This window comes from Trifolium pratense, linkage group LG3 (assembly GCF_020283565.1).
Source record: "Trifolium pratense cultivar HEN17-A07 linkage group LG3, ARS_RC_1.1, whole genome shotgun sequence".
NCBI classification, from domain to species: domain Eukaryota; kingdom Viridiplantae; phylum Streptophyta; class Magnoliopsida; order Fabales; family Fabaceae; genus Trifolium; species Trifolium pratense.
In genome coordinates, this window is record NC_060061.1 from 50,923,158 (window position 1) to 50,947,851 (window position 24,694).

The 24,694-nt window shown below is 37.9% G+C and overlaps 3 protein-coding genes and 1 pseudogene across 3 annotated transcripts; 2 read left to right on the forward strand and 2 right to left on the reverse strand.

The window, feature by feature from the left end:
* The first annotated feature begins 282 nt into the window (after positions 1-282).
* On the forward strand, positions 283-5,723 carry LOC123915819 (putative disease resistance RPP13-like protein 1). The gene is made up of 2 exons (XM_045967072.1): positions 283-4,467; positions 5,388-5,723. The coding sequence occupies exon 1, from the start codon at positions 623-625 to the stop codon at positions 4,442-4,444; it is 3,822 nt and encodes a 1,273-aa protein (XP_045823028.1). The 5' UTR covers positions 283-622; the 3' UTR covers positions 4,445-4,467; positions 5,388-5,723.
* A 3,623-nt stretch (positions 5,724-9,346) lies between these two features.
* LOC123915820 lies at positions 9,347-11,387 on the reverse strand. The gene has a single exon (XM_045967073.1). It carries the CDS (start codon positions 11,351-11,353, stop codon positions 9,848-9,850), a length of 1,506 nt encoding a protein of 501 aa, XP_045823029.1. The 5' UTR covers positions 11,354-11,387; the 3' UTR covers positions 9,347-9,847.
* A 522-nt stretch (positions 11,388-11,909) lies between these two features.
* On the forward strand, positions 11,910-12,008 carry LOC123919184 (annotated as a pseudogene).
* A 6,680-nt stretch (positions 12,009-18,688) lies between these two features.
* On the reverse strand, positions 18,689-20,200 carry LOC123915330. Its single transcript, XM_045966462.1, has one exon. It carries the CDS (start codon positions 20,198-20,200, stop codon positions 18,689-18,691), a length of 1,512 nt encoding a protein of 503 aa, XP_045822418.1.
* Between the last annotated feature and the right edge of the window lie 4,494 nt (positions 20,201-24,694).

Consider the following 24,694-nt stretch of genomic DNA (forward strand, 5'->3'; position numbering starts at 1 on the left):
ACCTCATTGTGTGCTATGTTTCATTAGGATTCATATCGCATAGAATCCTCAACAAAGAATTTTCTCAAAATTGTTTGTAAAGGTTCTTGAAAGTTGAAACTCAACTGAAATTTCAGGAGCATAGATAAACACATCAAAATATTAAAGTCTTGCTTCCACACTAGAATTTCATTTTCTTTTCTTATGTGAACATATGTACCATTAATCAATTATTTGTCACGTGTACTAAACATTTTCAATTTTCAAATATGATCATTTAAAGATATTAATGCTCAAATAATTGAAAGAAGTGGCCCTCCTCAAATAATTGAATGACTATGTCAGTATGGTGGTGGTGTCAAGTCTTTGATTTTGGCCCATGCACTAATATCACTTGTCATTTTCCATATACTTTTCTGGGCAATTTCTACCATAATTAATAGCCAACTAACAAGTATTATTACTGATACTATTCATTCACATGTGAGGCTTTTCGAGTCTACCTTTACTACATGCATTGCCAACCATCCAAAATCACAGTACTGTTATCCATTCACATGCTATAGTCTTCTTGAGTCTTTACTACTATCCTTCAATCTTCATAGCTCTTAACTTTTCTTCAAAATTCAGATATCAATTGAAAATGGCTGCAGCTATGATAGGAGGTGCTTTTCTCTCTGCAACTGTTCAGACCTTACTTGACAAACTTGCTTCACCAGAGTTTGTTGATTACATCAAAAAAACCAAGCTTAATGAACCACTCTTGATGAAGTTAAGAACAACACTGCAATATCTTCAAGGTGTAATGGATGATGCAGAGGAGAAGCAGATCAACAATCGTATTGTCAAACAATGGCTTGATGATTTGAAAGATGCTGTCTTTGATGCCGAGGATCTGCTCAACCAAATCAGCTATGATTCCCTGCGATGCAAGATGGAAAATACACAAGTTGGCAAAAAAGCTAATCCGGTGTGGAAGTGGAACATCTTTTCATCTCCTTTTAAAAACTTGAATGGAGAGATCAATTCTCAGATGAAGATCATGTGCGAAAGGCTGGAAACTTTTGCACAACATAAAGATATACGTGATTTGCAAACTAAAAGTGCTAGAGTTTCTCATAGACCACATTCAAGTTCAGTGGGAAATGAATCTGCCATGGTGGGTAGGAAGAATGAAAAAGAGACAATAATGAACATGTTGCTATCACAGAAGGACACAACCAGTAAAAATATAGGTGTTGTTGCAATTTTGGGCATGGGAGGTTTAGGAAAAACTACCCTTGCCCAACTTCTTTACAACGATGAAAAAGTTCAACAACATTTTGATATGAAAGCCTGGGCTTGTGTATCTGAGGATTTTGATACTATGAGAGTAACCAAGTCTCTCCTTGAATCTATCACTTCCAAAACTTGGGAAAGCACTAATCTTGATTTCCTTCGAGTTGAATTAAAGAAAATCTCGAGGGAGAAAAGATTTTTGTTTGTGTTGGATGATATGTGGAATGATAATTACAATGATTGGGAAGATCTGGTAAGTCCCTTCATTGAGGGAAAACCTGGAAGCAGGGTGATTGTAACAACGCGTCAACAAAAAGTTGCAGAGGTGGCACACACATTTCCTATTCAAAAATTAGAACCACTATCAAATGAAGAATGCTGGTCTTTACTATCAAAGCATGCATTGGGAAGTGATGAGTTTCGCCATAGTAAAAACACAACCCTCGAAGAAATTGGCAGGAAAATTGCAAAAAAGTGTGGCGGACTGCCAATAGCTGCTAAAACACTAGGAGGACTTCTACGTTCAAAGGTAGACACAATTGAGTGGACTTCAATTTTGAACAGTGATGTATGGAACTTACCAAATAATAATATTCTTCCTGCTTTGCATTTGAGTTATCAATATCTTCCCTCTCATTTGAAAAGATGTTTTGCATACTGTTCAATTTTTCCAAAAGATTACCGACTTGATAGGAAGACATTGGTTTTGTTATGGATGGCAGAAGGCTTCCTTGATTATTATCAAGGGGGAAAAGAGATGGAGGAATTAGGTGATGATTGCTTTGCTGAACTGTTATCCAGATCCTTAATTCAACAATCAAATGATGATGCTGTTGGAAAAATATTTCTCATGCATGACCTTGTCAATGATTTAGCTACAGTCGTATCTGGGAAAAGTTGTTGCAGGTTTGAATGTGGTGACATCTCTGAAAATGTTCGTCATATCTCATATAACCAAGAACACTATGACATTTTCAAAAAGTTTAAGAATGTCTACAATTTGAAATTGTTGCGTAGCTTTCTATCTATTACCTCCGTGTATGCTTCCAATTACATATCCATCAAGGTGGTTGACGATTTCCTACCAACACTCAAAAGGTTGCGTGTGTTATCGCTGTCAAAGTATAGAAACATCATAAAGCTTCCGGATACAATTGGAAATTTACTGCAATTGCGGTATTTAGATCTCTCCACCACTGGAATCGAAAGCTTGCCTGATACAACATGTAACCTTTACAATTTGCAGACATTGATTTTATCAATATGTACGGATCTAACCGAATTGCCAGTACATATGGGAAATTTAATCAATTTACGTCACCTTGACATAACAGATACGAACATAAAAGAGTTGCCTGTTGAAATTGCAAGATTAGAAAACCTCCAAACTTTGACAGTTTTTGCAGTGGGTAAGCGACATGTAGGGTTAAGCATCAAAGAGCTAAGCAAATTCACAAACCTACAGGGAAAACTTACCATCAAGGATTTGCATAATGTCATTGATGCTAGGGAGGCAGAAGATGCCAACCTAAAAAGCAAAGAGAAAATTGAGGAGTTAGAGCTGTTATGGGGCAAACAAAGCGAAGACTCGCAAAAGGTTAAAGCTGTGTTTTCTATGTTGCAACCACCAATAAACCTGAAGAGCCTGAACATTGACTTGTATGTCGGGACAAGTTTTCCTAGTTGGATGGGAAATTCATCGTTTTCTAATTTGGTGTCCCTTCGCATCAATAATTGTGAATATTGCGCGAAACTTCCACCTCTAGGGCAGCTACCTTCTCTCAAAGACCTAGAAATACATGGTATGAAGATATTGAAGACAATTGGCCTAGAGTTCTATTTTACCGAGGGAGGGGAATGTTCCAATTCTTCCTTCCAACCATTTCTATCGCTTGAGCGGATAAAATTTGACAGCATGCCAAGTTGGAAGGAATGGCTTCAGTTCGAAGGCATAAACTTTGCTTTTCCTCGACTTAGAACTATGGAGTTACTTAACTGTCCAGAACTAAGAGGTCATTTTCCTAGCCACCTTCCTTGTATAGAAGAAATTGTAATAGAAGGTTGTGCTCATCTATTGGAAACACCTTCCACTTTGCATTGGTTGTCGACAATAAAGAAAATTAGTATCAATGGGCTTTCTGAAAGGACCCAATTATCATTGCTTGAGAGTGATTCTCCATGTATGATGCAAGATGTAGTGATTCAATGGTGTCATGCGCTATTATATGTGCCAAATTTGATTCTGAGAAGCACTTGTTTTCAACACTTGAAACTCTCATCTCTTTCTGCTTTGACTGCATTTCCCTCAAGTGGTCTACCCACTTCATTGCAATCACTTGTTATTGAAAGCTGTAAGAATTTATCCTTCCTTCCTCCTAAAACGTGGAGCAATTACACATCCCTTGTGATTCTTGTTTTACGGAGTAGCTGTGATGCACTTGCATCCTTTCCACTTGATGGTTTTCCTGCCCTCCAAACACTTGAGATATCTACATGTAAGAGTCTGGACTCCATTTATATTTTAGAAAGTCCTTCTCGTCGGCCGTCAAACCTCCAATCACTTAAAATCATATCCCTTTGTTCGTTGAAAGTCAAGGTTAAGATGGACACACTCACTGCTCTCACAGATTTGTTGTTGTGTTGTGAAGGAGAGTTGTCATTTTGTGAAGGTATTTGTCTACCTCCCAAATTACAATCAATAGATCTGCTGTCGAGCGGAATTAGAACAACGCTGCCTGTAATGGAATGGGGCCTTCAAGGCCTAACCGGTCTTTCAAGATTGAGTATTGGAGGTTGTGATGATATAGTTAAGACCTTGATGAAGGAGTCGTTGCTACCCATCTCCCTTGTGTTTCTGACTATCCGTTATAATAATAAAATGAAGGCCTTTGATGTTAGTGGGCTTCGACACCTCTCCTCTCTCGAACATCTTACCTTTGAGTATTGTGAACATCTTACCTTTGAGTCATTGCCAGAAAACTGCCTCCCTTCCTCGCTGAAATCACTTGTATTTTGGAATTGTGAAAAGCTTGAGTCATTACCAGAAGACAACCTCCCTGACTCTCTTTGGGAACTGGGCATTTATAAATGCCCATTATTAGAAGAAAGGTATAAAAGGAAGGAACATTGGTCCAAAATTGCACACATCCCTGTCATATCTATAAATTACCAAGTCACAATCTGGTGACAAGTTGTGTTCCCGTGTTTCAGGTACGTTCCTCTTTAATCTGTGTTCACAATCCAAAGATATCTCTTAACATTTTGATGGCTCTAGATTCTATTCTCAACACAAAGCCAATAATCAATCTCTGCTTAGATACTAATTTCTTTTATAGGGAAATTGTTAGGGGGTTAATTTCTAAACAATTGTTAATGAAAACAGATATTAAAATGAGAAAGGAAGGAGAGTGATACAGAGAAAGAATTCAAGTCCTACTTTTTCGTGTTCACTCAAAACATTCAATAATTTTTCGTCATTACGAAATTACAGTATACACTTTCGTTTTTTGTCTCCATAAAATATATTGTGGCACTTTGTTGTCCCTAGCTATAAAAATAATTGCATGTAGTTTTATTTCTTGTTGAAACCAAATTTGTTTAATTATCCTTTTGAACGATTTTTTAAAGTTTTTAATGATTTTTTGTAGACATGTTTAGAACATTATAAAAATATTCTTTTACAAAATTTTAGAGTTTTTTTATATAAGGTTTTTCAAACATCAAAAGTTTAAGATAAAAAATTATGAAAATTTGGACCTAGAAATCAAATTTTATGCTTATTTTGTCCAGAAAAACTTTTTATAATATTCTAAAAATACATTCCTCCTAAAATTTTCTTTTTATGTATTCTGAAATTTGATGATATCTTGAACTTCAATTTATTGTACACTTTTTGCTGCAAATATTATTCCAAGAGTCACTTAATGTAGTTTTGTTTAGTTTGAGACTTTTCTATAGCTCATCTCATTATGTTGTGCTATGTAATGTGCTTCTGATCAAACCCATAATTTCTTGTTTTTGTAAACTAGAATCTAAATGGAATTTTCTGATTAACATTTTCTACAACATCAAAATTTGACAATCATTTATGTGGAGCTAATGAAAGAAAAATGCTTATTTGATGTTTTCAGATGACCAAAGACTAAGTGGATGAAAATCAGCTCACATGATGAATTGAAGACAAAAGTATGGTTTCCATTGATTGCCACAAGATTGGATATATTTTGCTAATATATTGAGTCTGTATTTTATCATGATTTGAATGCATCTTTCTATGTTTCCTAATAACCTGCATGATTCGATCACTCGGTCGGACAGAGTACAATGCAGTAGGGTTTGTAATATTCTTAATTTGTATCTGTAAGTAAATGAATGTTCATATGTTTGAAAGCTTTTGTTTCACTCCTTTGTTAGCATGTACCACATGAAGCATAAATAAATGGAACAAGTAGAAGAATTCATGTTATTATTGGTTCTAAATATTCATATTTGTTGAATATATATAGGTATTAAATACAGTATTTCCTTTGATGAAACCTGTGTGCATAAACAGAAATGGAAGTAAATGCAACTTCCTCTCTGCAACATAAAAAAAAAGTTTCATAAGGATTGAGTTCAAAATTAGACAGAGGAAAACAAACTTTCCTTCTTGCATTGCATAGTACTATATTAAATGTGAGCTTTTTATGATCATATCTTAGCATATACCAAAACAATCGGTTTAGTTTTGTTTACTAAACAAAGACAGGAACAGCTTAGTCAACCTTATTTGAGGATTGCCGTAAAATAGTCAAGTTTTGCAGTGATGTATGGTGTATGTCATCAAGTATGTCAGTCACTCAATTCAGGATTTTAAGAAAACAGAAAGTCGAAGCCATAAGTTACTGATGGATGTCATGTTAAGAGGAATGGAGTCTAGAAGCAACAGCAAGACCACAGAATAGCAACATGGTCTAGCATGCGTGTTCATTTTCGCGCAACCAAACTTAATATGTTTCAAGCTTTAGAAAGAATTAGCTAAAATTCTTTTTGATTGTGCAAAATACAAATTCTGATACAAAACTCTACAAAGTAAGGACTGATATTTCTTTTTAGCTGCTCATTTGACCATATATATAACCATCAATTCCTTCAACTAAGTAACTTTTCACCTAACTATTCTGACAAAGTAATTATTGAGTTAGAAAAGGGAAAGCCAATGAATCTAAGATGGTTCGAGAAAATGTTTATACAAGCTCAAACACTTTGACGCAGAACGGAAGCGCTAGGTGATCGTGTGACGCGACAATGACCGCAAGTATACAGTCGTGTCGTGTAGTTTTAAAAGATATCGAACCCAAAAGACAATAAATATTTTTTAGATTTTTAATATGTAAATAAAATATTGCTAGGACGTGCTATTAGTTGCTTCAGAGGGTTCAATACTTAGTTCGCGCTAGACAAAATTACTACCACATCTAATTGTCGTATTTTAATAAAATCGATGCTCCAGGCGAAAGCCGTTCTCACTTCCAGCTCTCACAACTCTCATCATGAAATTAATAAAATACTTTACAAAGTAGTTGCATTACTTCTAGATTTTAGTGGTGTAACAATTAAATTTTCGAAACTATATTGTTTTAAAAATACAATTCAGATAGTATTATAATTTATAAAGGTGGTGCTTAACTCTCGTCCTCACACCCGCTAATAAAATACTCTTTGAAAAACAATATAATTTAATTAATTCTAATCCCAACTCTCGTTGCGAATTAGATTTAATGTTCAGTTTTTACTATCTAGTAGAAATCTCACGCTCTCGCTCTATTGATTTTTACTTTAATTAATTCTCACTCTCGTGACGAATTATAATCAACGCTTAATTAAAAACTGCTTAAGAAAATAAAACCGTTGTCAGTTTTCAAGAATTATATTTAATTTAAAAACACTAATCTCAGCTCTCGCAAATCTTGACTAGCATTATACTTAGATAAAATAAATGCTCAGCTCTCACGCGCTCACTTACCTATATAAGTACCTTTGAAAATCAATATAAAACTCATTAATCCTAAATAGCTCTCGCGGACTTAGAACTAACGGTCAGTTTTAACTATCCGACCCTAAACCTCAACTCTCGTCAATGTTGGTTTAATGCCTTTAAAACAATCCTCACTCTCGTGACGAATTATTTGAAAACGTATTTATTTAAAACTGGTGGTTGAAAACTATTAAGCGCGAATTAACTACCGAACCCCTATTAGCTACTAACTACACATCCTAGCAACGCTAAATTTAGCTAGACATAACTAAAAATAAAGACATAAAATAAATAAATAAAAATAAAGACATTAAATAAAAACAGAAAAATAAAATAAATAAAATAAGCATAAAAATAAAGAAAAGAAAATAAAATAAAGAACCTGAATTAATAAAAGAAATCTTGAGTACGGACACCGACAGCGCAACAGCAGGAAATAAAAATATTAAACTAAGAGAAGAAACCAAGAATTAAATCTTAGTCTCAATTCTCTTCCTCAACTGTTACAAGTTGGTGTGTGTTTTTGAGTGAAGAGAACTAGCCTATTTATACTAGTAGCTAGGGGAACAAAACAACAAAATAACCGATGTGGGACTTGAGTTAAAATCACGCCTGGCCGTGTGATCAAAATGGATGGCCATGATTTTGTGTAGGTGGCGAGGGCCACATGGGAGAAGCTGGCGGGCGCCATTTGCTTCTTGCTGGCGGGCAGCATTTGCTTCTTGCTGGCGGGCTTGGCTGCATGTGGCTTGGGCTGCACTTGTGTGGCTTGGCTGCACTTGTGTGGCCCATTTTGTCCATTCTTGCTCCTTTTTAGTCCATTTTCGGTCCTTTCTTCAACTCGTACACTTTTTATCTGTTTATTTAAAATATGAGAAATAAGCAACTATTTATATAGTAAAACTTCGGAATCGAAATAAAAACATATAAAATATAATAGTAAATTAACTAAATAAATAGCATATTTTTAGGCGTATCAAACTCCCCTAAACTTGAACCATTGCTTGTCCTCAAGCAATTTAGCTTGCATATAGAAAACATTTGAAATGCGAAACAACTCACACACACAGACTTAGAGAAAAATAACATCACAAGTACTCATACGTGGTCAGAAATTTAAATCGGCTAAGATTAATTAGTTAGGTTCTTTATACAATCAAGAAGGGTATTTCAACGACACACAAAGTTCTCCCTCTTATACATACCGAATTTGGATCATGCCGTTGTACTAAAATCTAAATATTCTCCTTTGTTTCATCCTTTTTCATTCTAGACAGTCACATTAAGACCCTTTATCTATGTCACACACATGGTAAGAAAATCGGTTAGCGTCTTTATTCATCTTTTTCAACCTGCAATTAGCTTGATGATACAAATTTTGATGATACAAATTTTGTATTAGCAATCATATAAATATTTTTTCAAGGTTTAACCGTATTACCACAGTATGACCTTATAAATTTTTTTCTTTAAGGTTTAACCGTATTACCACAGTATGACCTTAAGAATTTTGCTTAGATGATTCGCTTATATTTATCGACAAACCTACTTAATGCGTGACTTTATAGATGGTGTCCGACTGGATAGATAAACTACTAAAGGATTCCACAAATTTAAATCAGGAGATTTTGGCACAATGGTTATTCAAATTGATATCTATACTAGGGAGACTTCTGGGTGTTGGAAAAATACCGATTTTGTTGTGAAATTCCCTAATTTCCTTAACTTAGCCTCTCGTCTTTTCTTAACCTATATACTTTCTAAGTGAGCTATTATCCTAAGTCTTTGGAAAAATTTTTAATTTGGCTCAAGAAAAGGGAAAATTTAGAAAAACCAAAGAAGATACTATAAATTTAATTTTTTTATTATGCGAAAGGAAATAAAAATTCAAATAACTAAAAATTAAAAGTAAATAGAGATAGTAGAATACTCCCCTAAACTTAAATCCAACAGTGTCCTCACTGTTGCGACGCAAGAGTAGCTTTGGAGCGTAAAACCCGTGGTAGATCATGGAGGAGGCTGTTGATGGTTTTTAGAAATTGTTGAACTGAAGCCTCAAACCACCTAGCTCTTGTATGACATTGTCGAGCTGTTGTTGACGGTGCTCTTCTGAGCTCTCCCATCTATGATAATAGCCCTGCATCTCATGTTGGTTTTGAAGAATTTGGTTTTGCTGGGCTTGCATGAATGTCATTCGTTCCATCATCTCCTCTTGTTGTTGGTGCATGGCATAAAATAATCCATCGCGCTCTTGATTTAATTCATTTTGGGCGCGTGTCTCATGGAGTACATCATCGATAGTGCTTTGCCTTGATGAGGAGGAACTACCTGCAAAAGTGTTAGAAAAATGTGTAGTGTGTGCAGGTGGAACAATGCTTGCGCCCCCACCAGCGGCAACATTTGGAGAAATGTGCGTGGGAGCTCTATTAGTCATAGGATCATCAGAGATAGTCATAAAAAAAATCAAAAATAAAAGAAAGCAAAAATTAAACAAGAATTAAAGAAAACTCATGGGTTGCCTCCCATGCAGCGCTTTGTTTAACGTCGGTTAGCTCGACTATCTAGACCTATAGGTCAACATGGTTCCTCCTCTAGACTCACATCTTTTAAATTATGCTCAATATTCTTGGGTCTCCATTTGAAAATGTCAGACCATTTCATAGGTCTTCTCTTCTTTTTTTCTTTCTTTTTCTTAGAGACACCCGGGGGTATTTTATTTTGAGCGATGTTATTTTCTGGGTGGTCTTTTAATATGTCGGGAGGTATTTTCTTAGAAACGGGGCCTTTTAATTTATTCGGAGCCACAGGGGTTCCTTTTTGGAGTCTTGATGGAGTTTTTAGTTTTAAAGTTGGTTTAGCATGGCTAGGTTTAGGAACTTGTGTAATCTCTAAACATTTAGCTAGGTCGTCATCACCATTTTTATGAGTTGGAGGAGTGGAAGTTTTTAAAATTTCAGAATGTTTAGTTTGATCCTTCTCACTCTCTTTTCTACATTCTTGGATGACGTCTACCATGTAACAATTATCTTCAATGGCCGATGCGTTCATGAATTGTGTTAAGATAAATTCAACTTTTTCTTCACCTACTTCAAAGGTGAGTTTTCCTTTTTTCACATCTATTATGGCACCGGCGGTTGCTAAGAATGGCCTTCCTAAAATTATGGGTGTATTGGAATCTTCCCTAATGTCCATGACTATAAAATCAGTTGGGATAAAGAATTGACCTATACGTACTGGCACGTTTTCTAGTATACCTAGGGGGTATTTGACAGAACGGTCAGCAAATTGTATTGACATTTTAGTTGATCTCAATTCTCCTAACTTAAGTTTTTCATATATGGGCATAGGCATTAAGCTTATACTGGCTCCTAAATCGCATAGTGCTCTATCTATGACATGTTTTCCAATGACACATGGTATGGAAAAACTTCCTGGGTCTTTTAGCTTAGGAGGCATATTATTTTGAAGTATGGAGCTACACTCGGCAGTAAGCATAACGGTTTCTTCTTCCTCGATCTTTTTCTTATTAGTTAAGATATCTTTAAGAAACTTAGCGTACGAGGGCATTTGTGTGATAGCTTCCGTAAAAGGTATTGTGATGTTTAGTTTTTGTAGAAGCTCTACAAATTTCTTAAACTGCCCTACGTTTTTGGATTGTACTAATCTTTGAGGATACGGGATGGGTGGTTTATATGGTGGGGGAGGAACGTAAGGTTTCTCTTTCTCTTTGGTTTCCTCTCCACTATCCTCCTTTTCTTTTGGTTCACTCTCCTTCTCAGTTGTCTTATCGGAATTGGGTTGCATGGCAGGATTTTTAGTTCTAGGATCAGCTGGTCCATCATATTGTGTCCCACTTCGTAATATAACAGCATTCACATGTCCCCTAGGGTTTGGCTGAGGCTGGCCAGGAAATATGCCTGCAGGAGCAGAGGTAGATGCTTGTTGTTGTGCCACTTGTGCGATTTGTGTCTCTAACATCTTATTGTGAGTGGTCAAGACATCTAACTTGCTTGTTATTTGCTTAATTTGCTCACTAGTTTGAAGGTTGGTTTGAACTTGGGTAGTTATGAAGTTTTCCATTAATAGTTCAAGGTTAGACTTCCTAGGAGCAGGGTATGTAGTATTTTGGAAACCTGGTGGTGAAGGAGTAGGTGCTTGGCTGGGTGCATATAGAGCATTGTTGCTTTGGTACGAAAGGTATGGATGGTTCCTCGGACCTTGGTTGTAAGGGTTTCCTTGAGTATAGTTCACTTGGTCTGGGGGAACTTCCGTCAAGAGTTGACATTCAGCGATAGTGTGCCCTTGAATTCCACATAGTTCGCAATTTGAAATTGTTGCAGCCACGGTGGCTGCAGGTGTTGTGGTCATACTCTCCATCTTTTGAGTTAGAGCTTCAAGTTTGGCTTTAACAAGGTCAAGCTCGTTTACTTCGTACATACCGCCTTTCGTTTGAGGTTTCTCTACGGATGTTCTCTCGTTTCCCCACTGATAATGGTTCTGAGCCATGCTCTCGATAAGCTGATAGGCTTGGTTGTATGGTTTATCCATAAGTGCGCCACCAGCTGCGGCGTCTATTGTCATTCTTGTATTATACAAGAGACCATTGTAAAAGGTATGGATAATTAGCCAATTTTCGAGCCCATGATGAGGACATATCCTAATCATTTCTTTGTATCTTTCCCATGCTTCGAAAAGAGATTCGTTGTCTCTTTGTCTAAATCCATTGATTTGGGCTCTTAACATAGCAGTTTTGCTGGGTGGGAAATATCTGGCTAAAAAGACTTTCTTTAACTCATCCCATGAGGTGACTGAGTTAGATGGTAGGGACTGGAGCCAAGCTCTAGCTCTATCTCTTAACGAGAAAGGGAATAAACGAAGTCTTATAGCTTCGGGACTGACACCATTTGCCTTTACGGTATCTGCGTATTGCAAGAATATGGATAAATGTAAATTGGGGTCATCCGTGGGGTTTCCGGAGAATTGGTTTTGTTGTACGGCCGACAACAACGAAGGTTTAAGCTCAAAGTTATTTGCTTCGATAGCGGGGGCAGTGATGCTATTGTGCGGTTCTTCTTGCGAAGGAATAGCGTAGGACCTTAGTGGTCGTTCTTGTGGGGCTTCAGCCATAACTAAATCGGAAAGAGGAATCTCTAATTGATTTTCTAAATTTCTACGTCTTAAAAGACGTTCGGGTTCGCTAACTAGTTGCACCAATCTTTCGCCTCTAGAGCGAGTGCTTGGCATGCAACAAACGAACTAATCGGGGTAAAATAAAAATAAAATTGCCTTAGTCTCTACGGTGTAACACTGGAGTTACGATATCGACTAAATTGGTCCCCGGCAACGGCGCCAAAAACTTGATCGTGTGACGCGACAATGACCGCAAGTATACAGTCGTGTCGTGTAGTTTTAAAAGATATCGAACCCAAAGGACCAATAATCGACCTACCGTATTCTAGTGTTGCTTTGTAAATCTAAGGCTAATGATTCAAAGGGCTATGATTAAATGAATAACTAAAATAAGAGAAATAAATATTTTTTAGATTTTTAATATGTAAATAAAATATTGCTAGGACGTGCTATTAGTTGCTTCAGAGGGTTCAATACTTAGTTCGCGCTAGACAAAATTACTACCACATCTAATTGTCGTATTTTAATAAAATCGATGCTCCAGGCGAAAGCCGTTCTCACTTCCAGCTCTCACAACTCTCATCATGAAATTAATAAAATACTTTACAAAGTAGTTGCATTACTTCTAGATTTTAGTGGTGTAACAATTAAATTTTCGAAACTATATTGTTTTAAAAATACAATTCAGATAGTATTATAATTTATAAAGGTGGTGCTTAACTCTCGTCCTCACACCCGCTAATAAAATACTCTTTGAAAAACAATATAATTTAATTAATTCTAATCCCAACTCTCGTTGCGAATTAGATTTAATGTTCAGTTTTTACTATCTAGTAGAAATCTCACGCTCTCGCTCTATTGATTTTTACTTTAATTAATTCTCACTCTCGTGACGAATTATAATCAACGCTTAATTAAAAACTGCTTAAGAAAATAAAACCGTTGTCAGTTTTCAAGAATTATATTTAATTTAAAAACACTAATCTCAGCTCTCGCAAATCTTGACTAGCGTTATACTTAGATAAAATAAATGCTCAGCTCTCACGCGCTCACTTACCTATATAAGTACCTTTGAAAATCAATATAAAACTCATTAATCCTAAATAGCTCTCGCGGACTTAGAACTAACGGTCAGTTTTAACTATCCGACCCTAAACCTCAACTCTCGTCAATGTTGGTTTAATGCCTTTAAAACAATCCTCACTCTCGTGACGAATTATTTGAAAACGTATTTATTTAAAACTGGTGGTTGAAAACTATTAAGCGCGAATTAACTACCGAACCCCTATTAGCTACTAACTACACATCCTAGCAACGCTAAATTTAGCTAGACATAACTAAAAATAAAGACATAAAATAAATAAATAAAAATAAAGACATTAAATAAAAACAGAAAAATAAAATAAATAAAATAAGCATAAAAATAAAGAAAAGAAAATAAAATAAAGAACCTGAATTAATAAAAGAAATCTTGAGTACGGACACCGACAGCGCAACAGCAGGAAATAAAAATATTAAACTAAGAGAAGAAACCAAGAATTAAATCTTAGTCTCAATTCTCTTCCTCAACTGTTACAAGTTGGTGTGTGTTTTTGAGTGAAGAGAACTAGCCTATTTATACTAGTAGCTAGGGGAACAAAACAACAAAATAACCGGGACTTGAGTTAAAATCACGCCTGGCCGTGTGATCAAAATGGATGGCCATGATTTTGTGTAGGTGGCGAGGGCCACATGGGAGAAGCTGGCGGGCGCCATTTGCTTCTTGCTGGCGGGCAGCATTTGCTTCTTGCTGGCGGGCTTGGCTGCATGTGGCTTGGGCTGCACTTGTGTGGCTTGGCTGCACTTGTGTGGCCCATTTTGTCCATTCTTGCTCCTTTTTAGTCCATTTTCGGTCCTTTCTTCAACTCGTACACTTTTTATCTGTTTATTTAAAATATGAGAAATAAGCAACTATTTATATAGTAAAACTTCGGAATCGAAATAAAAACATATAAAATATAATAGTAAATTAACTAAATAAATAGCATATTTTTAGGCGTATCACTAGGTTAGCAAAACGCTAAACCTAATTGATAAAGATAAGCCGCAAACACAAACTTGTCAAAATAGGGTTTCGGAGTCCACCGAAAATTGAGATAAAACTCGAATATTTTATTGAATAAAAAACTGCCCCTCAAGGCTACAATGGTTTGGTTTAAATAGTAAGGGAAATAATAAAAATAGTAAATCTAGAATAATAAAAATAGCAAATCTAGAATAATAAAAATAGCAAATCTAGAATAATAAAAATAACAAATCTAAATAAACCCTCCTACATCAGTCTCCTCCACCTCAAAAGAACTCGACCCCGAGTTCTCATCTTGATAAAGGACTTCATCTGCATGGTACTCATATATATCTGCCACATTGAAAGTGTTAGAAATGTTCATTGATGCTGGAAGGGCCACTACATAAGCATTGTCATTGATCTTGCGAGTCACTTGGAACGGGCCATATTTGCGAGGCTGCAGCTTGCTGTAGGTACCAACTGGAAATCTTTCTTTTCGCAGAAACACCATCACTTCATCTCCCACATTGAACACTTTGACTCTTCGGCGTTTATCTGCTGCAATTTTGTTTTTCAATCCAGTAGCTTCCAATTTGGACTTGACAGAATCTTTCACAGCTATAATCTCTTCAGCCATATTTTCAGCAGCCACATTAAATCCAGGAGCCTTAGGCAACTTAATCAAATCAACCACGTGCCTAGGAACAGAGGTGTAAACAAGTGAGAAAGGTGTTTTTCCAGTAGCAGAATGCACAGTGCTGTTATAAGCAAACTCAACTTGAGGCAGAGCCAAATCCCACTGCTTCGGTTTGTCACCACAAACACATCGAATCATATTTCCCAGAGTTCTGTTTGTGACCTCAGTTTGTCCATCAGTTTGGGGATGAGCTGTAGAACTCCTGTTCAGTGATGTATCAAATAACTTCCATAAGGTGATCCAGAAATGACTGAGGAATTTGGTGTCCCTGTCTGAAGTAATGGATTTTGGAACTCCGTGAAGACGCACAACCTCCCTGAAAAACAGTTTGGCTATGTTGGATGCATCAGCTGTCTTCTTACAGGCAATAAAATGGGACATCTTGGAGAATCGGTCTACAACCACAAACACGGAATCCACACCTCGTTGGGTACGAGGTAGACCCAACACAAAATCCATAGATAAATCTTGCCAAATGTCATCAGGAATGGGTAGAGGCATGTAAAGACCAGTATTTTGTGACTGGCCTTTGGAAACTTGGCAAGTATAGCACTTCTTGACTATGGTTCCAACATCTTTTCTCAGGTGTGGCCAATAAAACCTTTCTTCCAGACTAGCAATGGTTTTATCCCTCCCCATATGCCCACTCAGACCACCACCATGCAGATCCCTAAGTAATTTCTCCCTCAAGGATGAACATGGAATGCACAGCCGGTTTCCCTTAAAAAGAAACCCTTCACGAACATGAAAATCGTCACAAGGATGCTCACGGCATTTAACCCATAATTCTTTGAACTCAACATCATTCTCATACAACTCCTTCAGACATTCAAAACCTACTACCTCCTGCGCTAAAGTGACAAGCAACGAATCCCTCCTACTCAAAGCATCAGCTACTTTGTTAAGGGCTCCAGATTTATGTTGAATAATAAAAGGGAACTTCTGCAGAAAACTAACCCACCGAGCATGCATCTTGTTGATCAGTTTCTGACTATGGAGAAATTTCAGAGCCTGGTGATCAGTGAATAAAATGAATTCTCTATGAATCAAGTAGTGCTCCCACTGGCGAAGAGCTCTAAAAACAGCATAAAATTCTTGATCATAAGTACTCCATTTTCGACGAGCTTCACTCAACTTTTCACTAAAGAAAGCAATTGGTTTCTTCTCCTGAGACAACACAGCCCCTATTCCAATTCCGCTAGCATCGCACTCAACTTGGAACACTTTATCAAAATCAGGAAGAGCTAAGACAGGGGCGGTACACAACTTTTCTTTAATCAAGGCAAAACTCTGCTCCTGCTCAAAACCCCAATTGTATTTTCCTTTCTTCAAACATTCAGTGATTGGTGCAGTGATAGTGCTGAAATCTCTGATAAATCTTCTGTAGAAAGTAGCCAGCCCATGAAAACTACGTACTTCAGTAACTGATGTAGGTGCAGGCCAGTCTCTGATAGCCCTCACTTTCTCTTCATCCACCTGAATTCCATCTTCACCAACTACAAACCCCAAGAAAAGTAATTTGTTGGTACTGAACGTGCACTTTTTCAGGTTAATGTACAGCTGATTCTCTTGTAACACTTGCAAAACTAGCCTCACATGTTCCAGGTGTTCTTCCTTGATCTTGCTATAAATCAGAATATCATCAAAATAAACCACCACAAAAGAACCAATAAAAGGACGCAGAACCTGATTCATCAACCGCATGAAGGTGCTAGGGGCGTTAGACAACCCAAAAGGCATCACCAACCACTCATAAAGTCCATCCTTACTCTTAAAAGCTGTCTTCCATTCATCTCCAGGTCTAATTCTTATCTGATGGTACCCACTTCGCAGATCTATCTTTGAGAACACCTTGGATCCTGCCAATTCATCAAGCATGTCTTCTAAACGGGGAATTGGAAAACTGTTGGTGTTTTATGTTGGCCTCATTTTGCTAAAACAAATATTCAAGCAAGATGTTGGATAGAATGCTTCAACATTGGATACAACATTCATGCTTCAACATTGGATACCACATCCAGTGCGCTCTGTTTTCGCGAATGATATATTTTTGCGTAAGATCTTTGAAAGATTTGATTGAAGATTTAATCCACGCCTTTTAATTTGTGTGCCAACACACAGGTGTTTCCAGAATCTTCAGTAAGCGATTTATGTGTTATTAGTTCCTCAATATTAAGAGATAAAAGATTTAAATTCTAAATATGGAATCCACAATAAATGTTCGTTTGTGATAAGGAGCGTTGTCACGCATAATTATTAATGGATCTCGTGATCAAGTTTTGCTTGCTAATCAGATCTTCAAGTTAAGGAAACAAAACATTTTAATTGAAGATTATTCCTTGAAGGAACCATTAATCATGCTGTGCTATTGAAGCCTAATTGAAGACCTAGCCTGAGCTCGTGAAGGTTATTTAAAGAAGGTTGACACCATTGTTCAACTCACTGAAACCAGATTTGAGTCTTACAAAGCATGTGTTCAGGGTTTTAGTATTGTTAATTGTGTTCTGAGTCTTGTGTTGATTTATACACTGATTAGGAACTGTGTGTCTTTGTGTTGTAATATCTCTGGAGCTTCTAAGCAAGGAGATAGTGTGTGTATACAATTCCAAAGCTTTTAAGTAAGGAATTGGTATGTGTTTTAAGAAGTGTGTCTTCATCTGTAAACTATAACGTGTACGATCACAGTGGCTGTGATTAAGAGGAGTTGAGCGGAGGTTCTCATACCTAGGTGTGACTTAGGTAGAATATAGCACGGGTGGTGATTAGGTGAGAAGTCATAAACGGGGCGTTTATTGAGGGCTTCAAACTAATACTATCATAGTGGATTCACTCCTGGATTGGTATCCCCCAGAGTAGGCTGTTATGCTGAACTGGGTTAACAAATAACTGTGTTATTCTGTTTCGTGCATTTTATATTTCCTTATTGTTCGTCTAGTTCAGTGTTGAACACAGTGTTGGATCATCGGATCAAACATACAGTGTTGGAGCATCGTGTTCAACATCGTGTTACTAGTGTGCCAGAATTTCAAAAACGATACTTGATAGTGATCTTGTTGATGGCCCTGCTATCAACACACATCCTCCACTGATTTCCTTTCTTAGGCACCAAAAGGACTGGGACGGCACAAGGACTCATGCTTTCACGGATAAATCCCTTCCTTAGTAAATCCTCAATTTGCTCCCTTAAAATCTCATTCTCCTTAGGACTCATGCGATAATGAGGAAGGTTTGGTAGGCTTGAACCTGGAATCAAATCAATCTGGTGCTGAATATTCCTCATGGGCGGTAAGTCATTTGGCAGCTCATCTGCAATCAACTCGTTGAAATCCCTTAGAATTTCTAAGATTTCCCCTGGAATTGGAGCCTCTTCTTTCACAGTACTCATCACCCCTTTGAAAACAACTGGACAAAAACAATTAGCTTCTCTGACAGCCTTATCAAGTTTCCTCTCATCCTGAGTCATCACTAGGAAACTAGATTTCTTGTCTTTCGGATTCTTATCAAAATGTAAAATAGGAGCCATAGCAATTTTATGAGTGCCCTAAGTAAACATCATCACATTATCCCGTCCCCGGTAAGTAATATCATTATCAAACTGCCAAGGCCTACCAAGTAAAATATGACAAACATCCATATCAATAACATCACAAAGTACCTCTTCTTTATAATGTTTGCCAATGGAGATGGGAACTCTGCAGGACAGCGTCACTCGTACCTGGGATCCCTTGCTGACCCAGCCAAGGGCATATGGCTTCTCATGAGGCTCTGCGGGCAACTTAAAATAATTCACCAATTTTTGTGACACTAAGTTCTCTGTGCTCCCATTATCTATTATGAGATCACATACCTTATTCTTGACAGAACAATGAGTCTTGAATAAGTTTTTGCGCTGACCTTCTTCTTTAGTTGCTAGTAACATCCGCTGCAACACAAAATTCACCCTTTCATCAGATTCTTCTTCAGCAAATTCTACCTCTGCATATTCATCCTCATCAGGCTGCTCTGTCTCATCATCATCGTCCCTTTCTCCCACCACAGCTGCAACTCTCCTTGATGGACAGACATTGGATCGGTGACCTTTCCCATTACATCTAAAACAAGAATCAATAGTGGGTTTGGCATATGGATTGTTTTGTTTTTGGGCTGGGGCTTTGCCTTGTGGTGCACTGCTAGAACTACCAGTTGCCTTATTACCAGGAGTAGAATCCCTGGCTGCTGCACTTTTCTCTTTGTCACCTGATGATTCAGTATTATTCTGGGGAGAATACTTTCTGAAGGAGGAGAAATTTCTGGGCGATTTCTCCATCAATTCTGCCTTCAAAGCTAGGTTGGACGCTTCAGCAACGGTCCAAACGGTTTGCAAACCCATCTTCTCCTGCAAGGATCCTTTCAATCCACTGATATAACGAGCCACTTTCTGATTTTCTGATTCGCCCAATTCATTACGTTCAGAAAAACGCAGAAATTCAGCGGTATACTCTGTCACTGATCGCTTGCCTTGAACACATTCAATATACATTTTATACAGAATTTGTTCATAATCTTCAGGTAAAAATCTCTCAAGCATCAATTGTTTCATCTTCCGCCAAGTTCGAATGGGATTCTTTTTCTGCCTCTTCCTCTGAACAACGAGTCTGTCCCACCAGACAGCGGCGGTACTTTTCAGCCTGATTGCCACCATCTTAACCTGTTTGTGCTCAGGGACGTCCATGACGTCGAAAAATCTGTCAACATCAATCTGCCAATCTAAAAATTCCTCTACTCCCATCGTTCCGTAAAACAATGGAATATCTGCTTTCACGCGGTAATCATGGTGATTGCCACGATCGTTTCTTTCTTCAGTCACGACCTCCTCCTCTTCTGAATTCGAATCATCCATCGTATGATTGTTTCCACGACCTCCTCCCCTGTTCAGATTGATTCTGTTGTTGTTGTTAACGTTGTTGTTGTTGTTGGATAACGTCGTCACCTGTGTTGTCAGAGCGGTGATGGCCGCGGTTAAAGCCGCTATGGCACCATCAAACTCTGTTTTCGTCACCGGTTGATCTCCCATCTGATCACTTCACGAAAGAACAGGGGAAACCTGCTCTGATACCAACTGACGCAGAACGGAAGCGCTAGGTTAGCAAAACGCTAAACCTAATTGATAAAGACAAGCCGCAAACACAAACTTGTCAAAATAGGGTTTCGGAGTCCACCGAAAATTGAGATAAAACTCGAATATTTTATTGAATAAAAAACTGCCCCTCAAGGCTACAATGGTTTGGTTTAAATAGTAAGGGAAATAATAAAAATAGCAAATCTAGAATAATAAAAATAGCAAATCTAGAATAATAAAAATAACAAATCTAAATAAACCCTCCTACATCACACTTACAAGTTGCATCTTTTGAGTTTTACAAACTTCATGTGCTACATAAATATTTCTGGTGATATGGATTGAAAATATAAGTACATATGAAAGATTGGTCCAATATACATAAAACTATATACATAAATTGATCAACAAAACTGTCTGGGCAGAAATTAGACAGAATCAACTTTTGAGTACTGAGAAATCTACGGTTAAGTGTGTTATAAACAATGCCTTACTAATTACCTCTCTGATAAACAATGCCTAGAAATGGAATATCATTATTCTTCAATGGTAACAAATATGTCAAATCAAATGATCCTAATTCAACTGAACGCTTGTTCTAGTGTTTCTGTAGCTCAGTGACTAGTGAATTGAATCACTTATCTACAAGTGTTTGATGAGTCGGTCCACTTTCGTTGAATAAAACATGGAAGAAAACTGTCTTGACGCATGATAAATGATATAATGCAGTTCTCTCATTATCACTGTATTTCAGATTGTCTCAACTATTGCATGTTGCTTCTATCATTGATGAAAAGATTATAAGTCATATATTATATTTCATATTATATGTGTGTGTAATATTTTATATGTTTTTTAATGTTGTTTTTCATATTTCATAGACTCTTACAATTTGAGTCTACGCCCGAGTTTGAAAACCTTGCCTAGCATTCCTGCCGCCATGTCGATGTGCAAGTACATATGCAGTCAGTCTAACACATTCTTCTAAGTCGGTAGTAAATGTACACCATGCCTGCACATAAAGACAATTTTTTTGAATGAAAACGTACACCATACATCAATTCACATATTTATATGTTATTTAAGTTTTAATTAACATAAACGGGTGAAGGTTGGTTCAATTGGTAAGGAGTTGTCTTATACCCCACATATTTATATGTTTCAGCAATTAGTGAGAGCAGCAAGCAAGCTAAATACACCACAGTGAGTACTAAATAGTAACTACTATTACTCGACCTTTTCAATTCCGTCGTTTAATATTTGATATTAAAACCTGATGAATACATGGTGCATTCGTAATTCTGCAATTAGTTAATGCATTCATGCTAGGAAAGTGACCATTAGTCTTATGCAGGTGTTTTTTACTTACCCCAAAGTTGTTACCAGATCTGCAATATAGTGAGGCATGCAGTATATTGAATGTAATGAATGGCCCTTGGATTGAGCAACCCTCAAAGAGTAATTTCTCATACCAAAAACTACATTTATCCTATTTTTAACTGCTAATATTGCTTACCATACATTTTCTCTTTGTGAAATAGTCTGGAGTACCACTGGTGATCAATGGAGTATTATCACCGGACATGTTGAATGTTCAAGTTAAAAAAGAATACGTTGGAGTTGCAGCATGGAGATCAATAGGGCTTATTTAGCATTTTGTATAGGTTTTTTTGTATGTAGACGAAGTGGTAAATATCACTGAAACTTGTGGAGAAAGAAAACGAAGTTTGCAATTGAGTGAACTTGCTTTTGTTTCCTTGATTGGATTCGATATATGAGGATGAACTACTTTACTCAACCATATAGTAAAAGATCAAACAGTCCCCCATAAGTACAATTTAGTTGGCAGCTTCTTGTGTTTGTATTGGGTGCAGGTGTGAATCCGTGAATTCTCACTTCTTCACACTTAATGTGTGGTTTTGTCACTACTAGACTATTTAATCATAGAAAAAAACAACGTAAAAGATCAAACATTTTTTTTTTGTCAAGTAGTCTAGTGGCTCGAAATTTCATCTTAAAGGTGAATAAATGAAGTATCCGTTCGAATCCCGGCTCCTTTGCGATGTCTCTACCAACTTGGTTAACCTCGCGGGGCGTAAAAGATCAAACTTACCCACATAAGTTGATTAGTTGAATGAAAAGAAAAACAAATGCAATAGATAAGAAATTTTTGGGTTGCGGCATTTTGTATTTTTAAAATTGATCGTGTTGACCAGAAGAGAGCGACTTCGCCGGCGTTTACGGTGGTTGAGAGCGTTGAAACCCCTGTTGAAGCGGAGGGGGGTTGTGTACCTGCAGGCACTCCGACGCTCAAGTCAGTTTGTGTGTGTGTAAAGGTTTTCTTGGATAAATAATGCGTACCTTGTGAATGAAGTGGAGTCACATATATATAGCCCCAAGCGCTGGGCCAAGGCCCTTGATGGCATTAATGGCCATCAAGTGGCTGCCGGAAAACGGCTTGGAGGCCTTGATGTGCAGTAAATGCCCATCATTCCGGTTTACGGTCGTTACGATACGTAAGAGTATCAGACCGTTGGAGGCTTGCTCGGATCGTGTTTGTTCGACACCCTCTGATGCTCGAGCGCGATGCTCGGCCCAGAACAGGAGCCCCCCAAGTTGTTATGCTCGTTGACGAGGATAATAACTTGAAGCTTTATCGATTCATTGTGTTTTTAGATCTTTCGATTTGTCGAACATAACTATTTCGAGCTGGTTCGCCGTGCTTTTCTTCCTTGAATTTTCGCGGTTCCCTTTGGCCAAAGTCAAGCTTTGGAAAAGGGAAAGCGTTTTTTCCAAGTGGTCAACCCTAGGTATCAGTAGCCGCCTCTTGCATTTATGGGGCGTTAGGCACGATTACGGGCCTTTTGGGCGGCAAGTTTCTTTATAAATACTTGCTGCTTTTTCTTTTGCCTTCCATATTTTGTGCTTTGAGTGTCAGCGATGGATAAGAAGAATTCCAAGAAGGTTGCTGTTGAGAGCTTCAAGTCCCAGAGGGGAAAGAAGAGAGCGGAAGCGTCCACGGCTGTGGTGGCTCGTCCCCAGAAGGCAAAGGAGGCCAAGGTGATGATTCTCTCCTCAGACACTTCTGACACGTCGAGCTCCGATGGATCGGAGGACTTTATTGAGGAATTCCTGATGGCTCACAAGTTCCCAGACCTCTACCCTCCTTTCCTCTCTTCCGGCGAAGGGAAATCCAAGGAGGAGGTAGAGTCCAAGATGAGGCCATCGGAGGTGTTGAAGATTGATTCGGATTCCGAGCATGAGGATTAGATGCTCGGGTCCTTTGTAATTTTTCTTTCCTTGTATTGGCTTCCTATTAATAAAGAACGTTTTTACTTTAAATGTTTCGAGCACATTTTATTTGCATTCGTGCTTTATGTATGCTCTCAATTTAATAATGTCGTGGATTTTCCGAATGATGCCGAGCGGATTACTCGAGCGACACCAAGCTTCTTTTTGAGCACGCCGAAAAAACGCCGTGTTCCAATTTGGTAGTTGCGGCCTTCCCGTATTTTTAGCAAAAATAAGGGGATTAAATCCCGAGGATCTTGCGTTTCCTTTTTGGCTGCGATTTTCTCGGGACGTGGCGTCTTGGGTTCCGCGAGATTTGCGCGAGCAGAAGGATGTGACTTGAAAGGACGAGTCGCTTCGCTTTCTCTCGCCACGTGTAAAGGCTATTCAAATAGCACTCGAGTGGCTATTATTCTGAGATTTGAATCTCGAGGCCGTCGTGGACCGTTGGATCTTCGCGCCCTTTCGTTTCTCCTGAGATTGAATCTGGACCGCTTGATCGCGATTGATCTGGTTCGTTGGATCAAATCGACGGTTCAGATGGGAATGGCGCAGATTTTTCTGTACGGGCGCGTTGGCCTATATATAGGAGGGAGGTTTTTTGTTTGAAACTTTACAGTTTCTCATTTCCTCTATTAACTTTCTTGCTTCCATTCCCTCTGGTGATTCACGTTCCGTTTGCTGCTACACTACAAGCGCCTTCTCTTCATTCCTTTTTAACCAACAAGTAAGTGCCTCATCCTTTTTTATTTTGCTTTGATTGTTTGGTTAAGTAGGACATAGTTAGTTCACGCAGTAGGTAGTTTTGTAGTGTGTTTCTCATATAACTTGGGTAGTCTTTTTGAGGGTTGTAGGTGGTGATTAGCACCCTTTAGCACCCTTTCCCCCCCCCCCCCCCCCCCCCCAAATAAGGATTTTTCGGGGTTTTAAGGCGAAAAATCACTGCTTTTTACCCACTGACGGTTGGGTTTTTGCTTTAGAACAATGTCGAGCATCACATGCGTTTCGTGCCCGGTTGTTTTATGAACTTAGCGTCCGGAGGGATAGCATTGTCCCTTTTTGCTTTCGCGTAACCTTCTAAGTATCGTCGAGATCCTCGCCCTTTCACTTGATTTGGCGGTGGAAGGGTGGATTTGAATGTCGAATTCATTTTTCCTT